The sequence below is a fragment of the Populus trichocarpa genome, chromosome 13 (assembly GCF_000002775.5).
Source record: "Populus trichocarpa isolate Nisqually-1 chromosome 13, P.trichocarpa_v4.1, whole genome shotgun sequence".
In the NCBI taxonomy this organism is placed as follows: Eukaryota; Viridiplantae; Streptophyta; class Magnoliopsida; order Malpighiales; family Salicaceae; genus Populus; species Populus trichocarpa.
The window spans coordinates 4,143,914-4,156,741 of record NC_037297.2 but is presented as its reverse complement, the minus strand read 5'-3'; the positions used below and the strand labels follow the sequence as shown (position 1 = coordinate 4,156,741).

Here is a 12,828-nt window from a genome sequence, read left to right as displayed (position 1 = left end):
TCTGGTACAAATTTCTGGGATGACTGATAAGTTAAGCTATATGAATTTCAGTGTGTGCATAACTTTGTCATCGTCCACGAAGACTCAGGATCGAACAGCCATGAAAGATAACGAAAAAACAGTCATGCTACAATTAGCAGCAGAAAATAGAATAAAATTTAATCTGCAGGTTGTTGAATAATAATTACAACCTTCTTGTTTCATGCATTAATCAATTAGATTATTTTTTTAAAAAAAAAGAAGAAGCTGAGAGCTGAGACAATATTGTCGCTTTCAATGGTTTTCATTTTCCATATAAAGAAATGCAGGGCTGTCTGAACTGAAAGATGCCTCTTCATTTGGTTTTTTCAGGCCTGGGGAGACCATCACTATAATTCTTGATATTGACCTCCAAATTAATGAGATTTGTTCAAGAGGAAACGAATACTAAAATGCAAGTTGGCGTCTATAATAAATCAAAGAAAGTCTCTCTCTGTTTTCCTTTCACTCACAAGAATCTCTTCTTTCTTGATTCTTGGTACATTAGGTTTAGAAATCAGCAGCAGACAGCAGAAGCATTTGAAACTATCAGGCTGATGGAGTCTCTTCATCTAATGGGAGATGAACTTAGCTAACCTTATTCTTTGTTCAGGCATGACGACAATAAGTTATAGCGATCCCTTACAAATCCTCACTTTTCAAGAAACGTCAGCCTTCCAAGAATTTAAATGTATTTTAACGTTAGCAACAGCCTCATTGATCATACCGGCTACCCCAGCGACAGTTTATTCTTCTCCTGCAACAAACAAAAACCAATAGCACTTGAGGACAAATTCTCACTTTTCCAAACAATGATCCCACCAATGTAGTCTCAAATTTAAATGTAATTTTCACGTACTTGTTAATTTCCATTAATTTCTCACAAAGAAAAGCCAAAATAAAGCTCCAATAAGTAAACTAATAGAAGATTCTTGCTTGATCGTCCCCTGCCCTTAATGGAGAAAAAAATTGTTTATTTTGGTCCTAAAGTTAAATGCATTAGGGTTTATTTTGGAACCTAATTGGGGAGGAATTAATCGGCACATGGAAATAGATGGAATCTATTTAATCATTTGAGACAAAAATGATAAATTAAAAGGGTTTCTGATTCAATTGATATTGGAGTCATACATCTGAGATTTCTCTAATAATTTCCCAACAGCAGTTTATTCTCCTCTGCACAAAAAACAAAAACCAGGAGCACTTCCGGCCGAATCCTCACTTTTCCAGAAAATCCATGGTTGACAGTATTGAAAGTATAATTTGTTCGAGGAAGGGCCAAACCGAGAGCATCTAGTCAACTCTTTTCAGATATGCCGAACTGAAACTGGAGGTGGAAATACCACAAAAACAGGCAGGGAAACTACCACTGTTGACATTGCGCCGCCACAAAACAAGATGTTCAGCCAGCTTGCTTCAAATCCCTCAAGAAAGCGTTTTAAGGTCACTAAACTTTTGAAAGTGATGGGAACGAGCAAGCAAGATCTGCAACATACATCGTCAAAGAGTTAGCAACAAGAGGCAGGAGGCTGGTATGCAGGCACCACATGTATTAAAATTGAAATTACAAAAACCTGGAAGATTGCGAAGCTTGCTTATTCTATCAAGATTCTTTTTATGAAAAAATCAGCGAAAACAAGGCGGCTTCCCATACAAAGGGGGAGAGCTAGAAAAACCATGGCAAGGTAGCAAGGTCAGCTTGGTATCAGAAGAGAGGAAAAACTGCAGATTTTTTAGCCTTTATTGAAAAGGTATATTTAGATACATTCTATAGCAAACAATCTTCATGGCCTGTATTGATCCACTTCATATCCAGAAAAAAAGGTTTAGCACCAAAACTGTTACAAGAATTGCCCCACTGACAAGCCTCAAGCCCACACGAACTTCGAAGTCACAGACCTGTAAGTTTATAATACTCTTAATGCCACCTATACAAAACCAATAATAGCAATCATCGTATACACGTTCTATGCCAAAACTCTCTTTTCTCCCACAAATGGAGAACCCCTCAGCAGAAACCCCCGCTTCCAGGAAGGGATGGAAGATCTAGCACGCACCACGCCAGCTGAACTTATGCAGCAGCTTCCACATAAAACAATTACGTTACACACCAATTCTGAATGAACTTGGAAGGGACACACAGCTGCTTCAAAGAGAACAATGGCATGGCCATAGGTGCAAGACCAATTAATGACAGATGCAGCTAGGAAATAATAATGAATCCCAACACTCCAAACGAACTAAGAAGAAAGAATAGATTGCAAGGCAAGTTGCTGCTGTGGTTCCAAGGACGACCAAGTTGAAGCTAGGGTAGCAGGTGGTAGCATTTGCTGAAGTTGTCTCAACAGATTAATCATTCGACTACCAGTTTGCTCTGTTGCCAACTCTTTTCCTGCACATATGACCTACAGCAACAATGTTGCCATGAGAAAACTAAAACAGGAAATTAAACAATGGAAACATTCAATTTCCAGAAGCAAGAGATAAAGGAAAGTAGAACAGAGAAAGACTATACCTCAGCAAAAACTCGGACTATTTTGGGAAGGTATTGATTGTTTGACCCAAAAAGTTCTCTATCGGACCTGTAAGAAATGGCTTTTTTTGAATATTTTTGTGCACTTAAATATAACCAATCCAAGTATGAGGTAGAACAATAAATTAGGTAAAACATGCTTTACAAACATTTTCCATGTCCCAAAGTTTACCTTTCTACCATTGAGCAAAGCTGATCATGCACAACCTTGGCTTCAATTAAATCGTTTTTTATTGGCAAGCAGCTCAACCAAGCTGGAACTATCTGCAAAACAAAGAGCATGTGAGAGACCACCGGGGAGAGAGATCATGGGGGCAAACCAGGAAAATGAAAAGTCAAACCGGTGAAATAATAAAAAAAAGTCCAAAAGGCAATTAATATTAACACATAGAAAATGAATTTATGCACATGAGCATTCATCATTCCACATGGGAAAGGTAAATTTGCTTCCAAGAACAAAAATCCAATTTGCAATTCAAACCTAAACACTTCTAAGCCTTTAGAATGTTGTACATCTGGAAGATAAAATCTGGCAATCCAAGATAACATGCAGGACAATAGAATCGTCTATGAAATTGTTTGCTAGCTTTTTTGGGAGTAGGATAGAGATGGAGGACAAACTCTAAGCAGAAAGCATTGTAGGCCACCATGGGCTTGTGGAAGAGAGGATAAATTACAAATCAAATACGTTCTTATGAGATGAAAAAACTACTTAAGCCATAAAGACAGAAAAGATAGATGATCAAAATCAGGCCAAATATGCTATATAAACCAGAAATTAACGAGATCAGAAGCAGGAACTCTAGCAAGCTATCTGATTACTGTGGAGCAGACTGCATGTTGAGCAATAATGTATTCATATTCAGTTTGCTCAAAAAGAGAGAGCATGTTGAGCACAAGCACACACCTATATATATATATATATATATATATATATTGAATACCATGCAACTATAACACCATCTCATTACACCCTTGATTTCAGCCATATATATATATATATATTGAATACCATGCAACTATAACACCATCTCATTACACCCTTGATTTCAGCCACTGGACTGGAATCTTGTTCGTCTTTTAGTCGATTTTGTCTTTATTCAAGTTTCACAATAGTCCTTTACAACTTTAGTCCTAGGCTCTATAACCAAATTTAAAACAGTCCCTAATCTAATATATAATTTTCAAATATTTAACTTTGTAAAAGCAAAGGTAATAAATTCATTTTTTGTTCAAGAAAAAAACCTTGTTTGTTTAGCATGCAAGAAATTGTTTGTTGAGTTTTAAGTTCATTTTCATTTTTAAAGGCATTTATCAGGAACCTATTTCCTTAAAAATCTCATTCTGCCTCCTAAGGTATTTTCATCATTTTCATTTACTATCATTTCATCATATTTTTCATTTATCATCTCATTTGTTTGATATGAAAGTTAACCAAAAATAATATCATCACATTATGTTCTTAATGTCCTATTTCTAGTTTAAATAAACAACAATGTGATTGCACATTTTTAAAGTTAAAGGATCAAAATGCACTTATTACTCGCATAATTTTCTATGGTTGCAATGGGAAAAACATGATAAAATATGGTAAAATTTCTTTTCTATTTAAGAGCTTGTTTGCATAATTATAAGACCAAAATGTACTTGTACTTTTGTGTGCAAGGACTATGTTTGAAGACTATGCGAGATGGTATCATTTCCTACATATATAAAGAAAGAAGTACCCGTGCTGCATCTATGCTATCCCGATGAAACTCGCATATTTTTCCAAGAGCTGAAACAGCATTGTCATATGCCATTGTATTGTCTGAATGATGTGCATTAGGATCACTTATTACAGCATTCAACTGGGAAAGAGCCTCTGCAAAGAAATGCAACAAAAGATTCCCCTTGATAAAAGATGAAAGCAACAACTGCAACAACTCCAAGGGACAATTATGCAAGTGACTAATAAACTACCTCCAACAAGTGGTTTAAACACAGATCCACCAAGCTCTGCGCAAATACCAATCCCATAAACAGCTGCCTGAAAAACATGGTATTCATTTTTTTAATAAAACCCACATTCACTAGAGAAGCAAAATAATAGAGGTAATCAGGACAAACCTGACGAACATCTGGGTTTTCATCATTGCAGGCTTCTAGTAAGAAAGGGACATAAGTACCATAATATCTGTACCACCAACATGAAGAATAAGTACACAGGAAGAGCTTAATCAAAGAATCAGGAGGGGTGATACTTACTTAAGAGCAGCTTCCTTAAAATGCTCCACAACATCATCAAATATACAAATGGCAATTCTCCTCTCTTCTGCTGTTTTATCCTTGCCCTGCATAATCAAAACATCCAATTAACAAGGCCACAGAGAAGTATTTTCAGAGGTGATCATGATTTTTCATGCATGCCTTGTCAAACATAATTAAATAAAGTATATTTACTGTGTTAGGGGCCAATTATCAACATCATTCGCTAAAAAGATTCAGTAAAAATTCCATTAACATTAAGGGGCAAAAGATGCATGCTAAATCTATATATGAGATGCTTATAATATTTTTATGTCCATAATTATATTGAACTGCAGACAGTTTTATCCAATTGGCCAAACCACTTGATAGGAGTTGCCAGACAGCTCCAAAGCTGTGCATGTCAAGTAATCCAATATTAACCTTTTCAAGGACTTGAGAAAGAAAGGTTAATGCAGGCAAAAGAATAAAACCACAAAAAAAATTTCCTACGTGCCAGGATGACTATTGAGTCATCAAACCATATACAGCATCCTTTTCCTCCTCCCACAAGGGAAATACAACAGACCATTGAGAAGGGAAAAATCCAATACAGACATACTTAAAACTGGGAAAAATAAGTCGAGCACATGCAGGAAAATGTTCAAGCAGTGGAAACCTACCAGAACAGAGGCCCTAAAGAAACACGGTTATAGAAGCAACAAAAGCTAAATTTAAAGTACAGCATGAGAATTGAGCCTAAAAATTGAAGGAACAAAACACAAGAATAATATTTGTAAATATTAAAGAACTTACCGACATAGGTGTTATGTAAGGCGAAAGCTCATCAAAGAAAGGCAGGAAAGAGGCCTTGAAGGTTTTGATCAATGTGCCCATGCAATCACCAACCTTCAACAAGAAAAGAAATAAAAGTTAACAATAATCATTTTATTTAAATATATACAAAAAAATAACCCATTAAATGATAAGCTAAAGATCCATGCACAAAAATTTCAATATTATACTCGATCAAAAAGTTCTTCTTCTAGCTCATTTTCTTCTTCAAGCAGCTCTCCTTCTTCGGCATCAAAGTCCTCTGCTTTGATCCTCTCCACCCGTTCCTGTTTTCTAACTGAGCTGGCTGTGATGACCTGCTTTATCTCCTCCACAATGGACCTTACTTGGCTTTCATCTAAAAGAGGTCCAGATACCTAAGGGAGAGAAATCCTATATTAGCAAAATTCAAACTTCCAAAATGATGCCTACTGCAACATAGATATAATAACCATTTTCACTTTTCATTCAACAATTATTCTCCACCAGATCATAATCAACTATAATACCAAAGGTTATCATGACTGGATGACAATTGCTTAGATTGAAGAAACTATTTGACACTTTCTCCTGCTCAAAAGGAAATCTCATTTCTGAAAAATTAATTTTCATAGATCTGAAAAGGCGAGAAATTAAAAAGTACAACTATTCACATACAAGAAATATGTGAAGTGAGATCGTAACATTGGGAATTGAGCCAGAAAATAGCATAAGATAAAAAAAATATGCAGCACAAATAATCTATCTTAACTGGATGTATGGAGAGCATGTATTGCCAAAAAGTAAATGCATGGGCTGGTCAAAAGTCTCTAAAACACTTTCAACTGTAAGTATTACTTAAGCCACCCATTAAAAGAAATCAAAATCAAGCCATAAGCTCTCTTTGGCAGTAAGATCCCACGTCTCAGCAAATTGTCCACTGAGAGACTGAAACCTAGTGAAAAGGGTATTAGAAAATAACCCCAATGAAAAATGGAACTGTAATTGTTGGTTAACAGGTCTATATATTGACACCCAACCTTATAAATCAATCTCATATACCTGTATGCATTCAGTCAACGAATCCAACATGCTCACACAAATTTCTACCTCGGGCTCCTGCATGACACAAAAATACTATTTTAGTTGCGCCAATCATAAATCCAAAGAAGTATAGTGAAAGACCACTGTAAAACATGAATACACATCGAAGGTGTTAAGGCATTGAGACAAACAAATATACAACCTTGTGTAACGCCTCCACCAAAGCTGGAACTATATAGTCTGACAATTGCTTTATATAAGACTCATTATGCCCTTGAGATTGATCCTTCTCTACAGCTAATTTAGCGGAACCTAACAGCTCCGGCATAGCTATGAACAAGATAAAACAAAAAAAAACATATAGTTTTGGAAAAACTCCCAAATATGGATACAATCTATATGTTATGGATTATTAGAGGTAGAAAAGCCTGCCAATCACCTGACACAGCTGCCTTCCTCACTTCTTCATGGAAGTAAAATTTAAGAAGAGGAACCAATGTAGCTGCAACCTGCATTATTCATGCATGGTTAGCTAGTAGCAAACTGACAAAAGCATAAAAAGAGATACCACCAAAAGTCTGAAACAATACTAACCTGATCAATCCATGGGAAAAATCCTTCCTTCAACTCATCAGCATAGCAGCAAAGCATGTTACAAGCTGTAGCCTTTTCCTCCAGGACACTTGTTCTGATCCCTATTCTTTTATCCCCAAGAGTGATTGTTTCAATGCTGCAATAGGAAAACAACCTCAGTAAGAAATTTCAATCACATTGACGCTTATAAATTAAAGCAAATTTTCTAAATTCTTACGCCCCTTTTTTTTCCTTAGTACTAGAAAGCAGTGTGGACCATCACAAAACCACAAACTATTCTAGGCAATATACATAATAACTTTTATTATTGAAAGTGGTTTCTCCTATATAACTTAGCTTAGTGAAGACTCTTAAAGAAAAACATGGAGTTAAAAAGGAGGTTTGACAAGGAAAAAAATCGAAGTAGACAAAGCAAATATGATATGTATTTTCTTTTCAAGGGTTTCTCTTAAATAACTGTGATAAATTTTAACTACTGGAGTGGACCTAGGTGCGGGGAAAATAGATGGGAGTTACCAAGAATATGTTCACATGTGGGAAACTATCATGTTTGGTTGTGAAGTACAGCAATGAAGCAAGTATATGATTAGAAGTAATGGAGCCTCTGTTTTTCAAGCACCAAGGACAAATATGACAAACAATAGCAATATTCTCTTTCCGTTTAGTCCACTTCCTTAAAGAATTGAAGGTAATGTTTGAAAGAGTAAGATGAAAAACTTGCTCCCTGTCACAGAGTGTCCTACTTGATTAAACAGGATCTAAGAAAAAGCACCTACAACGGTGACACAAAGCCATGTTTACATTTACTTCTTTCATATTCCACTTTATCTAATGGACAACTTAATGAGTGCTTTTCCTTTTAGTAAACCATTAAAATCTTTTAAATTTTGACAATAGACTAAGACAGGAAAAAAGGGAAGCCAGCCACTCATTGTGGGACTTAGGAAGCATTTTTTTTTTTTAAGCATGGTAAACGAGGAAATTGCTTAAAAACCTCAATTCTGTTATTTAAGATTATCAAAAACAAAAGGCAAACCTGCCATCGTCGACATCATCAATATCAGCATCTGAATCTGCAGATGTAATGGTAACATCAGGCTTAAGCTGGGCAGACTGAAGCAAAGGAGGCATGACAACACTCATGTAAGGAAGAAAATCCTGTCCAAGGCACTTGCAAAGTCTGGCCCAGGCCTGCAAAATATATAATCAGTTCCCCCTTGATTTACAATAATCAGATAGCAAGATATATCACATAATCATACATTCAGCATTGTCTGAGGTTCTGAGCTAGTTCCTAATAGTTAAAACATACTTGTAACATGTAGCTTGTTGTAGGGTCATCTGCCTCCATTTGAGATCCTTGCAGAGACATCAGGACATCCATAACCTTTCAGAAACAACAAACACTCAGACTGTTGTTGTTCTATGAAACTTGAAAAAATGTCATGGCAATGACAATCTGAAGTATCAGCAGAAAAAAATAGATATAAATCCATAAGCACTAATCTAGAAGCAAGGAAGAACACGTAAGCACATCCAGTGATGTTCAGTAAAGAAGAAGACTGGCTTAACAAAGGTAATGAAAAAAAGTGAGGAACAAATCAGGCTTAATCAGATGAAACTAATTTAAGTATTCCTAACTCTACATTTCAATCAAGAAAATGCTAAATAACATTGGCCACCACAGTAAAAAGTTATGTATAGAACACATCATCTGTTATAGTTTTTACCTGCTTAGCATCGTCTCTAAATTTATCCTTTCCCACAGCCATCCCAACCAGACTAATGCACTCCATAGATTTTGCACGGAGCATGCGATTAGACTTGTCATTTGCATTGATCAATATAGCTTTTAAGTAAGGCATTACAGCATCATAGTATTTCTGGAAGTGCTCCTGTTAGAATATATATCATGTCAAAACAAAACAAGCTCTATTTTTAGCAATGGACTAATGAACCATGTGCATCTACAGAACAGGAGAATAAAAAGTAAATCAATCCCTCAACACAACCCAAACCAACTGTTCTAACCATGTCAACTTAGAAGCATATAAAAATAGAGCTGAGGTTATTGGATACATCAAATACCTGTCTTTTTAAACCCTCCTCACCCCGCACACCAAAATTAAAAAAAAGGTACCTGTGATGAATCAGCGACAGACGCTAAAGCTGTCAGGGCTCCTTCTTTAACCATCTGCTTCCCATTCTGGATTGCATATCAAACAACATGGCACATACAAAATTAGCACAAAAATATTATTGAAAGAAAAAAAAAAAAAAAAAGGCAAATCCATTCTGCTCAAGGAGAAAATAAATCCAACAAGAAAATGCAAAAGGACTTTGTATTTCTATCTTAAATATCAAACATGACAAAATAACAGCTTAAAATTAATAAGCTCTCGGCATCAAAGTACCAATCATAACATAGCAATCTGAGATGGACTTAAAGGCAATTTTAACTGAATGAGTTGACCAAGTATCATGAGCAAGCCCAAGAAAGTGATTTCGAAATTTGGACAAAGTCAAACAAACCACTTCAACCCAAAAACTTAAGTTGTTGGGTGAGGCTTTGTCTAACACCCCCTCAGTTGAAAGCTCTTTAGGTTTGAAATTTACATAAGCCTACACTACTTTGTACTGAAATTAAAATTTTAATTAGAAATAATAAGGGTTATGAAATTCAAACTTGTGACGTTAACAAGACTCTCATACCATGTTAAAGAACTATCTCAACCCAAAAGTTTAAGTTGTTGGATGAGGCACCAAAACAGTTTTATATTACTCTTTAATAGACAACATTCCATATATCCAATTTGTCCTTCGTCATTAGATGATAAGACATACAATTGTAAAAGTTCAGGTGTTAAGTTAATGAGGGGAATAGTCATATATACCTGAAGAAGTACGAGCAGTTTGCTAACAACCCCATCCAAGTATGGTGTCAGGATATCTGGCATGCAATTCTCACTGAAATTAAGCACTGCAGAAGCGGCATGGGCCTGCACAAAAAAATGACAATTATACACACTTCTGAGAATCTGAGTGCACAATTACAGTATCGAAATTTAAAAAATAATGCTATGCATGTGCGCCATTAGACATTGATCAATGTCCTTGTTACATATAAATGCTTCGATCACCAGGTCCATATTCATTACAAAATAGCAACTCAAACTGCAGATAGAAAATTAAATGCATGATGTTGGGATGGGGATAGCACTACTTAGTATAAAATTTTACAGAGAGTAGTAAATTGGCAACAATTATCAAGGTCACGATATGTAACAGGTGCTCGGACCTGGACTCGAGGATTTTGAACATCATCCATGGCTCCAGCCAAAGCAGGCAGCACTAGCTGGTGATACTTCATTTGCAAATCTGGGCCCAAGTCTGTTGACAATTGTCCAATTGCATTTATAGCAGCCCATCTCACACGGGGGTGGGGATGTTGAAATGAATTCAAAACCATAGAGACTACGTGGTCCAGGTTCTTTATCATCACCTGCATCAACAATGACTATCTTGTAAGAACACACTTGAAAGTTGAAAGGGAAAAAAGAACAGGGTCATTTGGAAAACCTATAAATTTCTCAAGCATATTCAAAATATCAAGGTTACACAGAAAGAAAGCACCTAAAATAAAAGAAATTGTGCCTATCTAAGCAAGGTCAAGGGGCAGGCATTCTAATTGTGGCTTAACCTTTAGCAGTCTGTAAATGAATTTGTACTAATGAAAAATTTAAAGAAAAAGAAACACCGTTCATTGACGATTCCCATTACCACAATGCATAGCATTTATACCTTTGAGCAACCCTCAGCAATTTGTGCTAGAGCAATAAGCGCAGCATGAGGCTTCTGCCACTCCGGAGCAGTAAAAAATGCTGGGAAAACCTCTGAAGCAACAGGAACGACTGTATTGCCACCAAGGGCAATAGCCAACCTATCCAAACACTCTTGCCCAAACCCATAATTACTGGTCTCTCCCGAATCTTCATCTTCAGTCTCCGCACCATGCCATTGTGGATCATCATCAATATCCAACAACATCCCCATCAAAACCATAAACAGCCTATGCACAAATTGCGGCAACTTCCTCATCATCCCCGGAGCTCGATCTCTTGCTTCCGCCAAAGTAATCACAAATTCAATAGCTAAATGCCTGGTCCCCTCCTCTAAGCTCCCCGCCTCTGCAATTTGCAACATGGACCCTACAACCTCCACTATTTGCTTTCTCAAAAACCGTGGTTCCCCTCCCGCCAATTCAATCAACAATTCGAGCGCTTCTTGTGCTGTTGCCTCTTGATTTCCATTCAACGCCTCGGTCAAAGTCCTCATCATCAACGGCAACAAATCTTGAAACATATCACGATCAGAATTGTTTGTTAAACACTGAATAAAATTGATTGTCGCGTTCAAAGCCGCGATTCTAACTTCACCGCTCGTTGAATTATGCAAACAATTTAAAAACACTCCGTGAAGTGTAGCTAAGTGTGGAATTAGGGCTTCGCCGATGTATTGAGCCAATCGGGCGAAGATTAAAAGCGCTGATTCTTGGAGATTGTGATTGCTTTGAGCGGTAACACACTGGAACATGAACGGCAACAACTCCTGCCAGCCCCCATCGGGAAGAACCGAGGCGGCGAGTTCCGAGATTGTGTCGTTTATCTTTCTGGTGATGGATTTTGTGGTTTCATGTTGGAGAGAGGAGAGGAGAGAGTTTTTGATGATGGACCGAGTTGACTCAGTAAGTTGAGGGTAGAGGAAGGAGTCTTCGGTGGCAGAGGTGAGATGTTTCCGGAGGAGGACGGCGGACATGGCACGGATTTCGGGGAGGGAAGAGGAGGAGAGGAGTTGAGTGAGCCGGAGCAGGAGAGAGTCGGGGTGAGTTTGTTTGCAGAGATTGAAGAGGAACTCCGCTGTGGATCGTTGTTCGTTAGAAGAGGACATAAGGTGAGTTATTAAGGTTTCGAAGAGAGTGGGATCAGGTCCGAGAAGGAGACTGAGTTGGTGCAACTGAGTTGGATCGGTCGCCATTGAGAGCGAGTTTAGGGTTTTTTCTTTGCGGGTGTGTGGTGGTGGCTCCAAAACGAAGTGGAGGGAAGATTGGAGAGGAAAAGAAGGGGATTTTTTAAACTAGTGTGTAAGGGTTTTGGGACTTCTGTTCCTCAGGTTCCTTGTTGTGCGGTTGTGTGCATTTAGTGCACTTGATTTTCGCCACGTCAGAATGCTGATGATCAAAGTGGATGATAGGAAAGAAAAATACCATCTCGTTCCATAAAAAGAAAATACCATCTCATTTTATTTGGTGTTATAATTAATAGCAATTTCCATTCTATATTTTTATTTTCATAAAATAAAAACCAAAACCAAAAACAATTACTATTTTTCATATTTTTAATTAAAAAAATAAAATAAAAATATAAGTCATCAATTTTTTTAAAAATAGAAAAAAATTATTTTGGCATTTAATGGCTTCTTCTTATTATTATTAGAAAATGATAGATAACAACTTATTTGTGTATAATAAGATAAATAATGTAAAAAATTATGTTTATAACTTCGTTTTACGAGACGAAATAAAATGCCGAAAATATCTAATT

At 36.8% G+C, this 12,828-nt stretch overlaps 1 protein-coding gene across 1 annotated transcript; it reads right to left on the bottom strand.

Annotated features, from left to right (window-relative positions):
- Positions 1 to 1,731: 1,731 nt before the first annotated feature.
- LOC7474658 (uncharacterized) lies at positions 1,732 to 12,392 on the bottom strand. The gene is made up of 20 exons (XM_002319119.4): positions 11,030 to 12,392; positions 10,527 to 10,730; positions 10,123 to 10,227; positions 9,369 to 9,434; positions 8,959 to 9,123; positions 8,541 to 8,615; positions 8,265 to 8,419; positions 7,229 to 7,364; positions 7,074 to 7,143; positions 6,837 to 6,964; positions 6,653 to 6,709; positions 5,803 to 5,988; positions 5,594 to 5,686; positions 4,799 to 4,884; positions 4,661 to 4,727; positions 4,514 to 4,580; positions 4,279 to 4,415; positions 2,724 to 2,815; positions 2,534 to 2,600; positions 1,732 to 2,423 (listed from the first exon to the last, which is right to left on the bottom strand). Exons 1-20 carry the CDS (start codon positions 12,260 to 12,262, stop codon positions 2,259 to 2,261), a joined length of 3,354 nt encoding a protein of 1,117 aa, XP_002319155.2. The 5' UTR covers positions 12,263 to 12,392; the 3' UTR covers positions 1,732 to 2,258.
- Positions 12,393 to 12,828: the final 436 nt, after the last annotated feature.

Excerpts from the sequence above, each read along its gene's own strand:
- LOC7474658 (XM_002319119.4), bottom strand. The coding sequence starts at position 12,262 with ATGGCGACCGATCCAACTCAGTTGCACCAACTCAGTCTCCTTCTCGGA. Across the intron at positions 6,965-7,073 it reads GAGGAAGGCAGCTGTGTCAG|CTATGCCGGAGCTGTTAGGT; the intron begins GTGATTGGCAGG and ends TCTTGTTCATAG. Across the intron at positions 2,424-2,533 it reads TAGTCCGAGTTTTTGCTGAG|GTCATATGTGCAGGAAAAGA; the intron begins GTATAGTCTTTC and ends TTGTTGCTGTAG.